The sequence below is a fragment of the Protopterus annectens genome, chromosome 13.part0, assembly GCF_019279795.1.
Source record: "Protopterus annectens isolate FY-2018-M chromosome 13.part0, PAN1.0, whole genome shotgun sequence".
NCBI lineage: Eukaryota > Metazoa > Chordata > Ceratodontiformes > Protopteridae > Protopterus > Protopterus annectens.
Genome location: NC_056747.1, coordinates 370,493,110 through 370,513,368, shown reverse-complemented (window position 1 = coordinate 370,513,368; position 20,259 = coordinate 370,493,110). Strand labels below are relative to the sequence as shown.

At 43.7% G+C, this 20,259-nt stretch overlaps 1 protein-coding gene across 2 annotated transcripts in view; it reads left to right on the top strand.

Annotated features, from left to right (window-relative positions):
* Positions 1 to 20,259, top strand: part of LOC122787331 (BTB/POZ domain-containing protein 2-like) — a 555,231-nt gene that overhangs the window by 213,923 nt on the left and 321,049 nt on the right. For both annotated transcript variants that reach the window (XM_044053980.1, XM_044053979.1), the window contains one exon: positions 19,999 to 20,104. In XM_044053980.1, the coding sequence (XP_043909915.1) occupies positions 19,999 to 20,104 (106 nt within the window). The remainder of the gene's footprint in view (positions 1 to 19,998; positions 20,105 to 20,259) is intronic.

Below are 20,259 nucleotides of genomic sequence, written 5' to 3'. Positions count from 1 at the left end.
TTCCATACGGGCCTCTAAGAATAATGTTGATCCTTAGCAAGCCCTTATGACATCCATATTATTATTTTTGACCATGATCTTTTGCAAAGGAGCGGCAGCAGCAACATTCTGGGTTCAGTTGGCTGCTATTTCCAGTTGTCCTCTTGGAGTTGACTTTAAATATGTCCCACAAGTTATCCAAGGCTTTTCTCAAGGAGACATTTCATATGAGACCACCTGTGAAAACTCCCTATTCTCCATGGAATCTAAATTTTATGCTGTCACGTATGATTCTCCCTCCTTTTGTGAACCAGCATCATCTTGTGACCTCAAATATTTGTCATGGAAAACCATTTTTTCTGGTAGCTATTACTTCTGCCTGCAGTGTGTCAGAGCTTCAGGCTTTATCTATCAACGCTCCTTATTTGATTTTTCATGCTGACAGTATCTCTTAGGACAAATCTTTCCTTTTTGCCCAAAGTTTGTTCAGAAACCAATATTAACCAAGTTGAGTTACCGGTTTCTTCCCTAATCTTTCCAACAAATTAGAGTATGTGCTGCACCGACTTGATGTTCACAGACAGCTCAGATTTTATTTGGATAGAACAAAAGATTTCAGGAAATTAGACCAACTTTTTGTTTCATTCTCTGAATCCAGGAAAGGCAAACTAGTGGCTAAAACAACTCTGTCTAAATGGTTATCTGATTGTATCACTTTTGTCTATTCAGCTGCTAATATGCCCTTGCAACTCAAGATTAAAGCTCACTCAACCAGAGCAGTTTCCACATCCACTGCGTTTTCAGCCAAACCTCTCCTTGATGACATTTGTGCAGCAGCAACTTGGTCAAAACCTCATACCTTTATCAGTCATTACAAAGTGGAGGCCTCCAGGGATAGAGCATCCTTGGGGTCCACGGTCCTGAAGAATGTACTCCTGTGAGCCACCAGAGATTGGAGCCTGGGGCGCTACCCATCAGTCAAGAATGAATGGCGAGATTGAACAACTTCACATTAAGAAGTTATGTACTCACCATAACGTTCCATGTGAGTTGTTCATCTTGCCTTCATTCTTGCGTCGCTCCCTCCTACCCCCTCCTGGCTGATAGTTGACCTAGATGTTGCTTCAACCTGGTTGCTCAATGTCTTATTACCTTCTGTAGGGGAATAACCATTATATATGGTTATAGTATACGCAGCAAACAAAATCTGAGGTAATTCACAGTGCATCATGGGATAGGGGGCTTGGCCTCGAGCTACTGGAAGACCTCGAGCTTTGCATATGGCCGTATCGGAGCAGAGGGATCTGCTCCGAACCCATCAGTCAAGAATGAAGAAACTACAGAGGCCTCCAAAGCAGACACCCAAGCAACTGCCACCTCAAGACATAAGACATGCAACACATAGTTCTCAAAGTCAGTGTGCTAAACAGTCACAGCCCTTAAGGCCAAACACAATGCCAGACACACTTGTTATAGGTGACTCCATAGTCAGACACACTGACGTCCCACTCACCAGACTGAACAAGGAAAAGATCACAGTAAGCTGCCTGTCAGGCGCTAGAATCCGCCACATAACACAAGCACTCAGGTCACTCCACAGCAAGTACAAGTATGACTCAGTCATTGTCCATGCCGGTGTGAACGACCTGAGACGTACCTCCCTGGACTACATGAAAAGAGACATAGAGGAGCTCTCAGATTATGTAGACGTACCTCCCTGGACTACATGAAAAGAGACATAGAGGAGCTCTCAGATTATGTAGCCCAGGCCGGTATGACCCTGACCCTGAGCAGTATCCTACCCTCACCAAGAGTGATGCCACAATACAGAGACAAAATGATCAGGTTTAATAATTGGCTTAATTACTGGTGTCATTCTAAGGGGATCCAATGTCTGTCTGCCTGGGATGACATGCTTGACAAGCCACGCTGCTTCGCAAGGGACGGCTTGCACCTGTCACCCCTGGGCTTCCGGATATTGGCAAAGGCTCTTGCCACCCCCATAGTGCCTTTTTTAGGCAAGGCTCAAGTGATAAACCTACCGCCCTAGAAAACAAAAATGGAGAAAAACTAAGGGTAATACTGCTCAATGCCAGAAGTCTAAACCTCAAGATGCACGCCCTCAAGCCCTCCTCAGTATGGAGAACATCGATGTCTGTGCTGTGACTGAAACCTGGTTCAAGGCTCCTGAGAGCACCCCAGCACTATCAGGTTATACCTCATATCATGCGTTCCGGCCCCAAAATCCGGACCTAACCACAAAAGGAGGGGGAGTATCCATATTCATAAAGGATACCCACACCTCCAGGTTAGTGGCAACGCACGAAGCATTGGAGACCATCCAGGTGCAATTAACCATAGGTAAAACTGCCCTACAGTTTGTAACATGCTACAGACCACCTTCTCAAACTCAGGAAACCCACACAGCCTTCCTGAAGACACTGGAGAGTATGAATGTCTCCAAACACCATCATATTGGGTGACTTCAACTACCCAAACATAGACTGGGAACATTACTCAAGCCCCAACACCCTAGCCCAAAGGTTCCTTGAGTTCATAAACTCAAATGCTATGGAACAACTAGTCACCATTCCCACAAGAGGAGAAAATATACTAGACCTGATCATCACAAACATGGGGACAAAATGCTCCACACCGGAAGTATATCCCTCATTGGTGAGATCAGACCATAAATTAATCTCATTGGAGATCCACATCCCGCCCCCACCCCCAGCAAAAAAGACCACAGTGAAGAACTTCTCAAAAGCAAACTTCACACTTAAGACTGGTGTGGTATCCTTCAAGGCCCCCGAGCCAGTGGAAACCACAACCCACGCTGCTGAAACCCTTACAAATGCCTTCTACGAGCACCTCCAGGAATGTATGGATCAAGCAATCCCTAATAAAATCAAGACCCTTTCCACCAAAGGCAGGCGCCCGGTCTGGTGGACTCCAGCCATAAACAAACTCTACAACAAGAGGAGAAAGCTACTACATGACAGAGCAAAATCCCTAAATGGGAAGGCATCTCTAATCAATACTAGCAAAAAAACTACGATCACTCATAAAATCATCCAAGAACAACTTTGAGAGAAAAATCGCTAATGACACAAAAGACAATCATAAAGTCTTCTTTAGCTATGTTAGAAACCTGGGTGGAAACTCCCAGATATGCTCAGAATTAGTCCAAAATGATAAAAAAATCACTGAACCCACAGACATTGCCAACATACTGGCAGACAGGTTCAGTGCAAATTTCTCCCCTCCCTCCCCCCCAAAAGGAGAAATATCTATCCCACCAGAGTCTAGCCTCCCAAACATCTCAGATGCCCAGGTGAGAGCTGCTCTCTAAAGCAAAAAACACAGCATCAATGGGACCGGACGGCGTTCCCAGCTGTGTGCTACACGAACTCAATGAGGAACTAAACCCACACATAAGGCTGCTGTTTAATCTTAGCCTTACTACAGGATACGTACCCAAAGAATGGCGTACGGCAACTGTGGTCCCACTCCACAAAGGCGGTGCTTCTACGGACCCTGGAAATTACTGCCCCATAAGCTTGACGAGCCTTGTCTGCAAAGCTATGGAGAGGATCATAATGGAACTCATAAATAAAGACATTGGGGACCTACAGACACTGGATCCTACCCAATTTGGCTTTGTCAAGGGCAGATCCTGCCTCTTGAACTTGGTCGACTTTTTCGAAACAGTCACTAAGGCCATTGATGAGGGTAAGGCAGTTCACACAGCCTACCTTGACCTAGCAAAAGCGTTCGACACAATACCCCACTCGGGCATCATAGAAAAGCTCACCAGCTTAGATGTAAACCCATATGTCACAAGATGGGTTGCAAACTGGCTCAAGGACAGAACACACAGGGTTAGAGTTGCTGGTGCCATGTCAGACTCTAAGCCGGTCACGAGCGGCGTCCCACAGGGCTCAGTCCTGGGCCCCCTCTTTTCTGCATTTATTTTTCTGAAGTGCAGGCAAACATAGGGGGATTGTGGCTGACAAAATTTGCAGATGACTGCAAACTGGGCACCATAATTGACACTCCATCAGACACAGACATCCTCCAGAAAGGTCTCATAGAAATGGATAACTGGTGCCAGAGCCATGGCCTTAAGCTAAATGCCAAAAAATGTATAGTCATACCCTTTGGGAAAAACAAGGTAACCCCTAATTACCACATAGGTGGTAATCCATTAAACACGGAAGACGTTATCAGGGACCTGGGGACCCAAGCTGACAGTAACCTCTCTTTTGACACTCACATTGCCAAAGTGGTTAGGAAGACCTTCTACATTGCCCACCTGATCATGAAGGGATTCACATCCAGATCAGGAGAGGTCATTGTACCCCTGTACTCTTCACTTATCAGACCAATGATTGAGTACAGCGCCCCATTCGGAATGTACCTTACCCAACACCTGCAGCAGTTGGAAAGACCCCAAATGTTCCTCACCAAAAGGATAAAGGGGCTCAAAGATATGTCATACGATGCCCGACTGAAGAAACTCCAGCTCTATTCAGTCGCATACTGTCTGCTCAGAGGTGATCTGTGCCTGACATACAAGGCCATGTCCAACCCGGAATTAATGGACATGCTCCACCTCAAAAAATCCAAATCCACCAGAGCCACGAGAGCAAGAGACTTAAACCTCAACACGGATATAAATAGGATGTGCTGGAGGGACAGATTCATCACCCAGAGACTCCCTACACTATGGAACAGAATCCCAGTCCATGTGAGGCTCAGAATCCCAGTCCATGTGAGGCAGAGCCCCCCTCACTGACTCTGTTCAAGAGAAATCTTGACGAGTGGATGGGAGATCGTAGGTTTACCCCGGGAATCATCTCTGTATCACTGCTGGACAGAGGCACAGCAAACTAATGGGTATAGTATTCTCATCCTAAGGGGTGGTGAAAGCCACACACACTCTGGCTAGGCTTTTAAATGCCCTAGGGCAGATAGCCTAGTATGAACCTATGAACAACTCACATGGACGTTATGGTGAGTACATAACTTATTTTTTTATATTGAGCAAATAATTTGTTTTTATAGGTTCATAGGTTCATAGGTTCATACTAGGCTATCTGCCCGAGGGCATTTACAAGCCTAGCCCATAGTTTTGTGGCTTACGCCACCCCTTTAGTATGGGGAACTATACCCATTATTTTGCTGTGCCTCTGTTGAGCAGTGACACTGAGGTAATCCCTGGGGTATATCTGCGATCTCCCATCCATTGGTCAAGATTTCTCTTGAACAAGGCCAGCGAGGTGCTCTGCCTCACATATACCGGGATTTTATTCCACAGCATAGGGAGTCTTTGGGTGATGAATCTATCCCTCCAGCGTCTTAATAGCCGTCGAGGTTTAAGTCTCCGCCTTGTGGCTCTGACGGATCTTGATTTTTTGAGGTGAAGCATATTCATCAAATCTGGGTTTGACATGGCCTTGTATGTTAGGCAAAGGTCATAGCTGTGCAGTCAACTGTTGATCTCAAACTGTAGCAGATAGACCCCCAACTGTCAATGGCTTTTGCTTGTGTTGGTCATTTTCAGTTTGCTGCAAAGCAAATTTTTGCATGTCATTCCACTTTTGAGATTTGCATAATAGATTCGTATAAGTATCTGCATATTTAGTGGACAAAAAATGTAAATAGATGGAAAACAGTGCTAGTTTACACACCAGCTGTCAGTGCAAAGTTTTTCCAGCAATGGGAGTGCTTTTATTTCATGCCATGTACTTACCATATAATCACTTTCTGGTTAAAGTTAATAATTAACATGTGGCATATATTGAAAATATTTTTGGAAAGTAACTCGTATTTTGTCTGGTATAGTGGTGCTGCGGTAGCGTTGTCTCACAGCAAGACGTTGTCGTGTTCGATTCTCAGCTGGAGCGTCTTCTGTGTAGAGGCATGCGTGAATGGGCGTGCCTTCGTTGAGGGTTGTGCGTCGTGGCATGCATGAATGGGTGTAACTTCGTTGAAGGTTGTGCGTCAGGGCTGGTAACTCGGCACATAAAAATCCACTAACAAACATTAGCGGACCGGAGCAACAACATTGAGTAGTGCATATGTCTGGGCAGCCTTTCCTGACTTCTGTGGTGACTGGACCAGTGAAATGCTATCTGCTGTGCATCCGGATGGACAGTGTAGTGTCCCAAGATATCTGCAGAAAAATGTTACGCATATTTTATTACAAAACAAAAGTATCACAAATCGGTAGCAGACAGCAGGTATCAGTGACAAATTCTGCAGCTTTATGCAAACATTTGTCTTTGACACTGTGAAGAACTTTGTATACTCTTGTGTGGGTCAGGTTATTGACATAAATATTGATACATATTCATACTTTGGCTCAAAAAGATCACTTTCTCCTTTACTGATCACACATGTACCTACATTTAGAAATATGAGCAAAACCAGTGAGGAGTGCAGTCAAGAAATCCGACATTGCATTTCCAATTTCTTAACCTTCAGAAAATGCATGCTAATACAGTACCTGTTATGACAACTTCAGTACTTTCTCATTGTGCTTCTGCTTGCTTCCCTTTTGGCTTTGTTTATTATTGCTGTATAAATTATAGATTCATTAAAGGAGAGAAAATACTGGACACTTGACTGGCTTTACAAACGATCTTTTGAAAATACAGGAACTAACCCACTTGAGCCCATTCTACCTGGAAAGTGCCCAGATGCCTGACAGTCTGATCGTCTCATTCTTTGGTGATGTCATGCACATGGGCAGTTCTGGATAGAATAGAGAATCCGCTCACTTTAATGCTGCCTTCCTAGTAAGTGTAAAGTTTCTGTTAAAATCAAAGTAACATTCACACTTTAATTTTTTTAATGGCCTTGTATCATTAATCACTTTGAGAGATAACTGGAATATTTTCATTGTCAATGGGTATCAGCCAGATGACACAAGTATTGAAAAAAATGCATTTTATTATTTTTCCCCCAATTGCAGCTGTTTTTTTGTAGTTAAAGGAGTCAGTGTAATTCAGCAACCATGACTATGCATCTCGAGTAGCTTACTCCTTTTTTTCTTTCTTTTTTTTTTTTTTTTTTTAAGCTTGCTGTTCAATTTGTAACTCTCATTGTAGGTATGGGTCACACATTTCACCAATGCCGCCATAGTCATGAGAATTAATGATTTCATTTTTTACATCTGGAGTTTGCAGTTTAATACCTCAGTATTACACCAGTCCCCAAGCAATAAGACACCATGCATTTTCAGTTGAACATACTCTTGCATAGAAGTCAGCAAAACTGCTGCCATAAACACTACTCCAAACTATTCCTAATACCAAAGAAAGCAGGATTTTGGAAGCCCATCCTGGCTCTTTTGAGTGTAAACAAACTCCTGTTTGTAAGAAAGTTCAAAATGTTGAATTTGCAAAACCTGCTCCGCTTGATTTTTACTAGGAACTTTAATGGTGAGCCTAGATCTGAAGGATGCCTACCTTCCATATCCCCAATGCTCAGCTAGACGGTTTGAATGATTTCTATGGCTGGAGGTTCTTATCAGTTTACTGCCTCCCAAAATCTTTACAAAATGCTAGTCTGTAGTGGATTGCCTTTTTCAGGACAACAGACATGTCTTCCAAAATCTAGGTGATTGTCTGCTTCACAATATCCCCTTTTCGAAATCCATCCAGTTCAGTTTACCAGGAACTGCTTTCAGAGGCTGACTGCCTAAATCTTCAGAGGTCCAAACTGACTCAGGCTGCACATGTTACCTTCCTGGATGTAGAATGTCCCCCAGAAAAAGCAATGGCAGAACATGAGTTTAAGATTGAGAATCACAGCATCTCAGTTGGGCCACATGCATTCCTGCATTTTAATGGTCCCCCTGGCTAGGCTGCACAGGGGAAGACTCCACTGGTACCTGAAGGACAGGTGATGCCAGCGTCTCTACTCTGTGACAAGTTTCCTTTTGCTGCCTTGCACTAGTAAAGAATTGGCGCAGCGTATAAACTGCTCAGCTACAGAAGACAGTCCCCTTCAGACTACAGACTGGGTCCCAGTTACTAACAACATATGCATCAGATACCACTTCGGGTGCTCACTCTGAAGATGTGAGGGTCAGAGGTGTTTAGGACAAGCAGAAGTGCAAGAGGTAGACACATGTAAAATAAATGAGTGATCCTAGCCATCAGGGTGTTCAGGCACATCTGGCAGATCTGGCAGCTAGGAATACTGATGATTGAAGTAGACAGTACCACACTTATGGTATATAAGCAAAAAAGCAGAGGAGGTGCTTACTGCTTTGCCCAAGACTTGGAGCAGATGCCCATAGCCTAAAACATTCCTGGGCAGGATAACATCCAGACAGACTAAGCAGGCCATCATTGGACCACCTGAATATGGATGTTAAGAGAACTCTTTTGGTATCTGGTCCACAAATGGGGTTCACAAAGTCAAAAAAAAAAAAAGCTTTGGGAAGTTCTTAACCAGGATCTGAGAGAAGGGGGTCTGGGTGATGGATCTGTCTGTGGAATGAAGACAGTGTTTCTTTTTGCTTTCACTCACTTCCCTCTCATCTACAGGGCACTGCAGAAGATCAGGGAAGAGAGTCTAAAGATGATCTTAATAGCACCCTTTTGGCCCATGCAGCACTGGTTTTCCTGCCTTCTCCCCCCTCTCTAGGGGAGACCCCTGGAGATTCCCCAGCAGTTGGAGCTAGTGTTCCATGGAAGGGAATCTGTCATGTATTCCAATCTGAGAGCTTTGGAGATTGAAAGGGTTGATCTGCTTATTCCCACTAGATGCATGTTTTCTAAGAATGTTGCACACCTTGAGGAAGGCCAAACAGCACCAAGAAGTCATGTACAGCTACATGGTAAAGATTCTGCTGTCCCACTAGTGAGTTGGTCTTTAACTGTATATTGCTTCTTTTCAAACCAGGCTCGTCTTATGCATTTATCAAGCTATATATTTCAGCTGGTTTACAGTTGAATTCCCAAAGTCACTGCTGTTAACAGGCATGCGGTCGAAAGGAAGTTTTCCAGCGGGCTGAATGCTGACTCAAAGTACATCAACTACACTACAGTGAATGAATAGTGTAGTTAGAGTATCTGAGTTTGGCATTGTGCACCAAAATCACGATTCATGAGGAACAGGGAATTAGCCCATTTCCTTACTGTAGTGCGGTCTCAGAGTTGGTATGTATAAGTTGCAGAGTGTGTGAGAGGTGCAGGGGGACTTGTCCCCCCTTGCAAAATACTAAAATACACGTACTGTTTACTATGGAATGTCACAGTATTTGAAGATGCATAGCATGGGTGATTAACGTCCCCTCCTGCTATGATGAGTACATTGAACTACGGGTGTCTGTTTTCAGTTTTGACTTGGCTGGAATTTGATTCAGGAATTCTGGTTGACCATGTGACCGGTCGACCCATGCAGTTTCCAGGTTTTAATAGTAAACCATTTCAGCCATGTCTGCATGTCAGCCATTATTACTTGTAGCTTTCTCACAGCTACATATAAATGTTTCTCAATGGGATCCTCCATGTATGACATACCCAGGAACAGTTGTCCCCACCCAGGAAACTAAGCATTTTACTAAAAATGTTACCCTTGCCCCCCTTTGAAGCAGCTTCTTCAGCCCCCATCAGAATGCTGTCGTGGAAAACTGCCTTGTTGGTGACGTTGAGCTGAGTTAGATGGATCTCTACACTACATAGGTCCTTATTTAGAGAACGTGTCTTGGCTGTTCAAGGACAGGATCACTTTATGCATTAATCTTACCTTTATGCCAAAAGTAGTGACTGAACTCTCCTTTAATGAATCCGTCTGACAGTGTTCTTCCTGTCATCAAAAAACAAGGGGAAATATTTCAGTCACTTGACTAGCACAAGCAGCTCAAAATTTACATGGCTAGAACAAAAAACAGACCAGCTGATTTATCACCTTTGCAAATGGGGATGGAAAACCTGTCAGGCAGACTATTTCCAAATGGATTGTTTATTGTTTTGTCTTTAGTTACCTGCACCACAGAAAACATCACTGTTGGGGCTTGCTGTACTAGGGCCATGACTGCTACCATAGCTTTCCTAAGGGGGATCTCCATAAAAGCTATTATGGCAACTTGATCATCAGACCACACCTTTTGCCAAGTGTTATAATTAAGGGCCATGGCTAGGGCAGACTTTGTATTAGCCATCCTTTAAGGTTTGGTGTCCCATGCGTCTGTTACAAGCCAACCATCCAAGAAGAGACCACCTGTGGGAGCCATCCCAAGAGTTAGTACTGCAGTAGTGATGTGTGAAAAATGTAGTACAGTTGTTTGAAACTTATCATAAATGTTGTTTAAGTAGATTCAATGTTGCAGTAACGGTTACCTTTTTTATGAGATGTACCCTTGAGTTGAAGTAGGTACAGTGCTAGCCTTCAAGTCCTTGTTTAAATTTCTTCTCCCTGGTACCAGATTGGGCCAGCACTGGACAGGCTGGGCTATGGACTTTGGAGACCTTTGTCTGAGGTTTTGGGGAAAGGTCCTGTAGGTGGTGCTAGCTAACTACCCTCTGTCACTGATGTTTGGAGGGAGGGGGGGGGTTCTGGGTCATAGGGGAAAGTAAGAACTCTGGTATTCGGGCCAGCCTCCATACTCCTCCAGTCAGGGAATTCCAAGTGTCAATACTGTAACAATGAATTCACTTGACTTTTACATTTTTGGTAAGATGTTAATCACATTGATCACTACTGCAGTAGCCCTAGCTATATGAATTGTCATGCCAAGGATGTAACCAGCTCCTAAAGCTTTAGGGCACCTTCCACATGGCCAAAATGTCAGTCAACTTGAGCTGACTAAAAAGACATTTTTGGCCCCAAGTCCTTTCAGAGCTTTCCTGAAATTGAATAGAGCACGCGGGGCTTTTAAGGACCATTTGGCTTGTGTTATTCCTTTGCTGGGTAGAAATGCTCATTTGAGACAACCTTCCACATTTAACAAAAAAAAATTTTTTGTACGTATTTTTAAGCTAGGCATTTGTGGTTTAACTGACTCACGGGACTTAACTGTACTTTAAATGGGAGCATGTTTTTTTTTCCTGGCAGTTTAAAGTAACTTGAAAAAGAAATTCTATGGAGAATTTTGTTTTATAGTTTTGCAGGCTGACCTTGTTTTAATGTGCGTCTGTGTATAAAAAGTGACAAGTGCAAACTTTTACTGGGTATTGCTGTTTTCTTTGGGGAAGAGGCACCATTTTTGACTTGACTGTGGAACAAACTACCAGTCCCACATTTGGTCCTACCAGCCACAAAAGAAAGATATGCACACATCCTTTGCTACAACAGCAGGTTAGCAATTTGCCTCAGCCGCAAGTGGATGACTCTGCTGTGACCCTACCTTGCCCTTTACACCACTTATCTTTTGCCCCAGATGCCGGTGATGTAGCACCTACAGCCACTGTTGACCAGAGGGTAGCCACATCCTCTGTGGCTGTTGGGGTTCCCTCAGTGGGCAAGGGAAGGCTACTCTTTCCTGTTTACTCTCCCAGGACTAATAAGACTTCCTGTTTGTGGTGCACATCCTTGGGGAAGCTGCTGTTGCCATTAATAACGCTGTTAGTCCCATTTTTCTTGTCAAAAAGAAACTGAAAGCCAAACATTTATCTTCTACACCTCAAATTTCCTTAGATAAGAGTAGTTTACTGTATCTGGCTCAGTGTTTATTTCATGCCATTGATCCTTGTTATATAGGATAGTTTCTAGTAAAAAGACTACTTTTCCTGAAGAGATTCACGATTCTGGATCCTGGGCAGGAAGAAGAAGACAGATGCAAGGTTTTCTCCTCATTTGTTTGACTCAAACTCTTGAGAGTTCAGTTTCTGATTCTACCTGGGGGTGGTGGGGTATCTTTCTGAGACTGTTTCCAGGATGTGCCACTGTTTTCAGTAGGAAAACACTAACATTTCTTAGTCCCTCAGAAGATACTGTGAGCTGTTGTAAAAGGAATTTCCAGAATCTGCACCCATTCCTCCAGTTGTCACTGCCTGCAATTTTCCTGATGGTCTGTTGCCCCTAAAAAGGCAGGTAGAATTTATAGTTCTTCAATCTTTTAAGTTTTTATATACTTATCCCAAACCTGACCCAGCAGCTATACTTTTAATTAATCCTACTGCTGCTAAACATTTGATTAATTCCAATCCAATGCTGTTTGGTAAGGATGGGAAGACTTCAGTATGCGGAAAATGTTGTTTAGTTCTGCAATTTTAATTTTCAGAATTTTGAATTTTCAGGCTTGCATGTTAAGTTTGTGATTAATTGTGAATGTGCGAGGAATATTTTGTCTGCAGTTTCTTCTTGTGAGGAAAAATCTGCTTTAATTTTGTTCCATTTCACAGGTCACAACTCATTGTTTACATTGTGTACAACTGATACTTATGGTCCCTGGTATTGTTTGAGGAGGTTTGCCTGGCTGCATTCTCAAGACCTCCCAGATATGAAACATGAAATTTTAAATTACCCTTTGGGTAGAGATTTATTTTCGGTTCCACTGTTGCAGAGGTTATCAAAAAGTGTGATGTATAGGATTAAGCTAATACAGGGAATCTGATTTTTCAGCCTTTTCCAAATTTTGTAAGGGATTCTTTAACCATTCAGTTTCAGCAGAAAACAAAATGAACAACCTCACCAAGGTGCGAGTAAACAGACATTTAAGAAATGGGGAGGATCTAAAAAGAATTCAGGACTCCCTAACCAATGTCGGTCTAACAGGTCAAATTGACTGTTTAAGGAACTTTTACCCCCCAGGCTTTTTCCCATCCGGAAAGTCTGAATCACCACTCTCTGACAACAGTTTCAGATGAATGATCTTCGAGTGCTAAGATTACAGATGGTAGTGGGATTAAATCCCTTCTTTCCAGAGGGTAATTGGTCAACCACATGACCATACTCCTGTATTTCTCCTGTCTCTGTACACATGCCGTCTCTGTGAGGGATAGAACCAATTGGTTGGGAAAGATTTTTATTCAAGGATGTTTTTAGTGCCAAAGAAAAGTTACTTGATGATCAGCTCTGCATTTTTTACTGAACCTGTTGGTGATTGTGCCCATATTCAAACTTCAGAGTTTACCTCCTCCTCTTAGATGTTCTTCGTGTTTCACTGTTGCAGTCATTACGTTTGGGTTATCGGCTTTGCTGTAGCCCTCAGTCGGCCTGATTAACAAAGTCTTAGGTCCTGCGTCGGTTGCTGTCCCTTCAGGTCATCAGGTGTATAAAAAATGTAGCCGACGCCATTACATCAGTCTTTCTTGCCCTGCGGTGCCCGAAGCAGAAGCAGTTAGCAAATGATGGTCGGCAGACTCCTGAAATTTTCTTTTTCGAGTTTCAGAACCGAAGTCTTCAACTAAAGCTAAGTACCCCATTGGGGAAACTCTTTCATGCTCCTTCCCGATGTCAGTAAAAGTTAATAATTGCATTACTTGTGGAAAGCAAATACCTCACAAAGATTTTTATTCGTACTGTATTCCTTGCCTAGGCCCTGACCACAAAGTGCCTTGCTGTCGGTTTTGTGCTTTATTTAAACAGCGCACTATCAGTCGTCACTATATTTTCGCTTCTAAATATTTCGGTTCTCTGTTTAATTATCCAGAAATGTCTGTTGGCCTTCCGACTACCAGGATTCCGAAAAAAACAAAGATAGACAGAGACAGGCCGCTGAGGTCCAAAGCTGCCGACCATGCTTTTCCTAAGCCAGTTGACAGTTTGCCGGTACTCTGTGAGCTGCTTTCACAGCCCCTGATACCCGCTAATTCTGACTCGCAGGCCTCTACTGAGACCCATTCGTAGTATGCCGTGAGATGCTTCAACTGTGGAACCTGCGGCTGTCTCTACCTTGGATGGGTCTGGAGCCGCTGTGCAGGCACCAACTTTTGTGGGTGTTTTCAGGCTTGCGGACTTGCATATTAATCCGAAGCCTCCTTCATGTAGGCCAAAATCTCAAACCATGCCTAAGAAACTGACGCTCCGGCCTCTATGCCTAAAAAACAAATGATAATGGCTGAAGATCTTATAACTCTAATCAGGGGAAGCCATCCTCCACCTTCTAAGAGACCTAGGACTGAAGTTTATGAATCTTCTGAACAGGATTCTGAGTTTTCTAATTCTTCTGATGATCTGGATTTGCCCTTATCTACTTAGGAGGATTCTGATGCAAAGGACTATTTCCTCTGCTTCCCCTCCAGAGGATTTTTCTTTTGGTGAAACCTTACATACTCTAAGGGAGCGTGTCCACTGGGCAAGCCTGGATTTTTCTGATTCTAAAAAGAGGTTTAGGGATTTCTTACTCCTGTCTCAGCATAGGCGTTTAGCTATACCTCCTGTACTAGACATTGTTGATGCCTTTTCAGAATCTAGTTTGGTCCCTGATTCTTTGCCTCCTGCTCCCAGAAAACCTGACTGATATTACCGGGTTCCTGATTCTCACAAGTTCCTTTTTAAAAATCCTATTGGACCCAAGGGCATTAAGGCTTCTACTGCTAAAAATGCTACCTCTTCTGATAGAGACTCCAGGGTGTTGGATAGATGGGGTAAGAAAGTTTACACTTCTGCAACTTTGGCCATTATGGCTTTAAACTGCCAGTTTCATATGTTAAAATAGCAATAACATTTTATTGGATTGCTTAAACAGGAAATTATGTTAATGCCTGACTGTGCTGAAAATAGAGTTACAGGGTTTAATGCATTCTGCTGAACAGGTTGGAAAACATATTTTGCAATGTGGATTTGATTCATTGGAGGCCTCTTTCAGGGCTGCTGTTACTGGGTCTGTGTCAGAAGGCATGCTTGGCTTAAGGAGCAATCTTTGCCAGGTCGTTTTCAAGTTAAATTGTTGGATGCTCCCTTAAATCAAGGCCGCCTGTTTGGCGACGAGACTGAGGAAGTTCTTAAAAAGATGGAAGATAAAACTAAATCTATGCAAACAGTTAAAGATTTCTTGCAAGTTCAGCCTCCTAGATTTAGTAGGCACTGGCCCTCTAAAAATTGGTCCTTTCTAGCCCCTTTCAGGTCTTCTCAAGCCAAACCCAGACACAGCAGAAACCCCAGGTTTCAGTCCCAAGGGACACACAAGACTAGGCAATGGGGGGTTTCCGCACCCAAACCTGGGAGCAGCAAGACTCACCCCTATGGAAAACCGTCTTAATGACTTGCTTTTAAGACTTCCAAGCACTTCCCAGCTGAATGCACCTTTAGGCAGAAAGATTGGTTGTAAGCCAAAAACTGGGAACTCATTACCCAGGACAAATGGGTTCTAAATATAGTGTCCCAATGGTACAGATTTCATTTCCACACGTTACCAACACCAAGCGGGTGGCCAGATCTACCTCCAAATCAGTGGGCAGAGGCCCAAAATCAGGTACTTTCTCTCTTAAACATGGGGGCTATTCAGTTGGTACCAGAAGAGGAAAAGGGACAAGGTTTCTATTCGAGACTTTTCCTGGTACCTAGAAAAGGCAATACATGGCGTCCTGTCCTGGACCTTTCCATTCTAAACACCTTTCTGGTGATTCCAAAATTCAAAATGCTGACTCTTCACCAGCTGCGTCCTATGCTAGACAAGAATGCATGGTTGGCAATACTGGACTTAAAGAAGCGTACCTGCACATCCCTATCGGGGAGTCTTGCAGAAGATGCCTACACTTCAAAGCAGGCTACATGCACTACTGACAAAGTTTGCAGACGACTGCAAACTGGGCGCCATAGTGGAAAGTGCATCGGACACGGATATCCTTCAGAAGGGACTCACGGAAACAGATAGCTGGTGCCAGAGCCATGGCCTGAAGTTAAACGCCAAAACATGTATAGTCATACCCTTCGGGAAAAACAAGGTAACCCCAAGCTACCATATAGGTGGCAATCCACTAAGCACAGAAGAGGTTATCAGGGACCTGGGGACCCAGGTTGACAGTGGCCTTTCTTTTGACACTCACGTTGCTAAAGTGGTTAGAAAGACCTTCTACATTGCCCACCTGATCATGAAGGGATTCACATCCAGATCTAGTGAGGTCATTGTTCCCCTGTACTCTTCACTTATCAGACCAATGATCGAGTACAATGCCCCATTCGGGATGTATCTCACCCGACATCTGCAGCAATTGGAGAGGCCCCAAAAGTTCCTCACCAAAAGGATAAAGGGACTCCAAAATCTGTCATATGCTGCCAGATTGAAGAAACTCCAGCTCTATTCAGTCGCATACCGTCTGCTCAGAGGTGACATGTGCCTGACATACAAGGCCATGTCCAACCCGGAATTAATGGACATGCTCCACCTCAAAAATCCAAATCCACCAAAACCACTAGAGCAAGCGACTTAAACCTTAGCACGGATATAAATAGGACGTGCTGGAGGGATAGATTTATCACTCAGAGACTCCCTATGCTGTGGAATAAAATCCCGGTCCATGTGAGGCAGAGCACCTCGCTGACTCTGTTCAAGAGAAATCTAGACCTGTGGATGGGAGATCGTAGGTTTACCCCGGGAATCATCTCTGTGTCACTGCTGGACAGAGGCACAACAAACTAATGGGCACAGTATTTTTTCATATAAGGGGTGGTGTAAGCCACAAAAATTTGGGCTAGGCTTATAAATGCCTTAGGGCAGATAGCCTAGTATAAACCTATGAACCTATCAGTTCTCTGTACTGCTCTTTGGCTTATCTACTGCACCCAGGGTATTCACAAAATTGCATTTCGCAGGCAAAGAAATATTCAAATGTACTTATACCTGGACGATTGTCTAATTCAGGCAGAAAGCAAGGACATTCTTTTCAATCATCTGTCCTTTGTTCAGAGGGTACTGACTTGTCTAGGGTTCACCGTAAACGAAAAGAAATCCCACTTGCTACCCTGTCAACAAATTATATTCCTGGGAGCAAGCTTGAATACAGCTTCCCAGATGGCCTCACGCCAAAGAAACGGATACATTTGACAACTTACTTCAAATAAGTGGCCACAAAAACCCAGCTATCTGCAGGGCAAATACTGCAAGCCTTGGGGTTCATGGCCTCGTGCATTCTTCTAATTCCATATGCAAGGCTGCATATGAGGAAATTACAATGGTATCTCAAATGCTTATGGTGTCAACATTCACAGGATCTGGAAGCAAGGATTCCTATCAAACCTTGCTGACACCTAGAGTTCCTTTGGTGGGCAGAGGCCTGTTACCAAAACAGGGGACTACCATTCACATTACCCCCTGCTAGACGAATCTTAACAGATGCATCACACTATGCATGGGGAGGGGCTCACCTGGCAGGGAAGTACATTCAGGGCAAATGGAACCCAAATCAAATGCACTTGCACATAAATCGAAAGGAAATGTTAGCTGTACAGAATGCCCTGACAGCCTTCAAGGACCACATTCTTCCAGGACAACTAATGGTAGACAACACCGCTGTCATGTGGTACATAAACAAGCAGGGGGGTACACATTCCTTTACCCCCTCTGCAGACTAGCCATGGCATTGTGGAACACAGCCTTGAGCTACCAAGTGAATCTACAAGCTCAATTCTTGCCAAAAAAATGAAATACACTGGCAGATGGACTAAGCAGAAACCTCTTGGACCCACACGAATGGAAACTGGAACCAAGGATTTTCAACATGTTGACAAGCAGATGGGGGAGTCCAGATATAGACACGTTTGCCTCCCCCCAGAACCATCAACTTGGACACATTTTGCACAAGGATTCCCCACAAACGAGCTTGGAAAGTGGATGCTGTATCCTTCAGCTGGAAAAAACGATCAGGTTATGCCTTTCCTCCTCCTGCCTCTGCTCTCCAAGGTACTACTAAAGGTCAAACAGGCCAAGCCAAGGACTATTTTAATTGCACTAGACTGGCCTCGCCAACACTGGTACCCACTCCTGCGCAGTGTCACGCTTTGCTCCATGGCACCTGCCTCTGACTCCTTCCCAGTTGTCTCAGCAGGAGAAAATGATTCTGCACCCTCAGCTGCAAACCCTGAACCTAGCAGCCTAGCTAATTACCTAATCTCTCCTTTACCATCCCTCAGTAAATCAGTGACTGATATTTTAGTGGCAAGGAGGCCTAGTACTAGAAAATCTTATGCTGCAAAATGGAAAATATTCTGTGCTTGAAACCAGTCTCAAAGAATGAACGCAGCAGTGCCCAATTTACCTGAGATTCTACAATACTTAACTGAGATGCTTCATGAGGGCTTGTCTTTTCCCTCCATCAAAATTCATGCCTCAGCCATTTCAGCTCATTCTAGAACAGAGCCCTCCCCTCTTCTCTCACCCACTGCTCAAGCAGTTACTCAGAGGGGCCAGAAGTCCACCCAGGAGAGCTCCAACTCCAGCCTGGGAACTTAACTTTTTGTCTTGGAGAAACTCACTGCTCGTCCCTTTGAGCCAGCTGCTACTGCAGATTTAAAATTTATTTCCTGGAAAACCGCTTTCCTTTTGGCAATCATTTCTGCAAGAAGGGTATCTGAATTACAGGCCCATATGGCAGTGGAACCTTCTTTCATGTGGACAGGGTGTCCCTCAGAGCCACTCCCTTCTTCATGCCCAAGGTGGTATCCATTGTGGCTCTTAGTCAGTCCATTCATTTGTCTACCTTTTTTTCCTAACCCACAGAACAAAGGGGGACGGATACTGCACTTTTTAGATGTGCACAGACAGCTTAGATTCTACTTGGACAGGACTAAACCTCAAAGGAAATCTGAACTACTGGTGGCATTTGCTGGCATTTGCTGCAGAGACAGAGGGGAAATCTATTTCAAAACCATTTCAAAATGGATAGGCCACTGCATTCATTTCTGCTATAAGCACCATGGTAAACCTATCCCACAGGGCATCAGACCCCATTCAACCAGGGCTGCATCCACCTCTACAGCCTTTCTCAGGGGAGTCCCTACTAGGGACATCTTAGAAGCTGCTACCTGGAGCACCAAGCCTTGCCATTTGCCAATTTTCTCTAAATCCAGGGCTGATTTTGCCACTGCAGTCTTGCAGGGTCTTGTAACTGGTCCTAATTCTATTTAAATTCCTCCTCCCAACCTTAACTTTGGGAATCTACCCAAATATAGTGAGTGCAGCAGTGAAACCTGAAGAACAGTACAGTTGTGTACACTTACCATAAATGTAGATGTTTGAGTGTATTCACTGTTGCAGTCCTGGTTACCCTCCCTCCAGCCCCCTTTTCTTCCTTTGGCTGTACCTCTATACTTACTGTGCTCTAAAAGCTTTTTGATGTATTTGCTTTTCTGTTGGAGGTATATCCTTGTATTTATAGATTTAATATCTTCCCTTTGGGGGGCACCTGACATCTGATCTGATGCAAGAAAAACTGATGTAATGGTGTCTGCTGCATGTTTTATACCCCTGACATCATGGAAGAAGGGACAGCAACCGACGCAGGACCCAAGACTTTGTTAATCAGGCCGACTGAGGGCTACTGTAAAGCAGGTAACCCAAATGTAATGACTGCAATAGTGAATACACTCTAACATCTATATTTATGGTAAGTGTACACAACTGCACTTTCTCAACCTCCCATATCCAGACTGTGGAGCATGTGCCAACAGCTTCAGGTAAGAAGCTTGCAGAATGGTTAAAATGTGGTATGTATAAAAAGTTTTTTTGTGGAATTGTTACGATTTGGTGTTCCTTAATATAGATATAAATAAATAAAAGTTTACACTGTAGTGACAGACCCTTTCAACGTGTAGCCATCAGGAACAAGACTCTACAAGGAATGTTCCGTCTGAGGTACGGACACGACTACTACTGATCAAAGACCCACTGCTTTTGGAGTAATATGTTCTTCATCTTCAGGGTATTAAGGTTTGTAGTCCTTGTGTAATGTAGAATACTTATTGTTTGTGGTAGGAATTTAATTTTGCTTGGAGTTGACACAGCACCCTGACCCAGTGTAGAGCAAAGGCGGATGATGGCGAGGAGGAGTAGATGTTTTGCCTTTAGCTGTATACTTCATGATTTCTAAAGTAATGTTTTCTTGATTTGTTATATTACAGGCACGACTCTTTGATGAACCTCAGTTAGCCAGTCTGTGCTTGGAGAACATTGACAAAAACACTTCAGATGCAATTGGTGCTGAAGGCTTTACTGACATTGATTTAGGTATGTTGGGAAATATTGGTGAGCAGGCACTTTAAAGTTGCTTGCATAATTTATTATAAATTGTTCTCTGCAGGAGTTCTGAAATGAGTTCAGCCCGTAGGATAGTTTTTCCTGATGTATGTTCAGCTCAGCAACAGAAATTTTATTACCTGCAG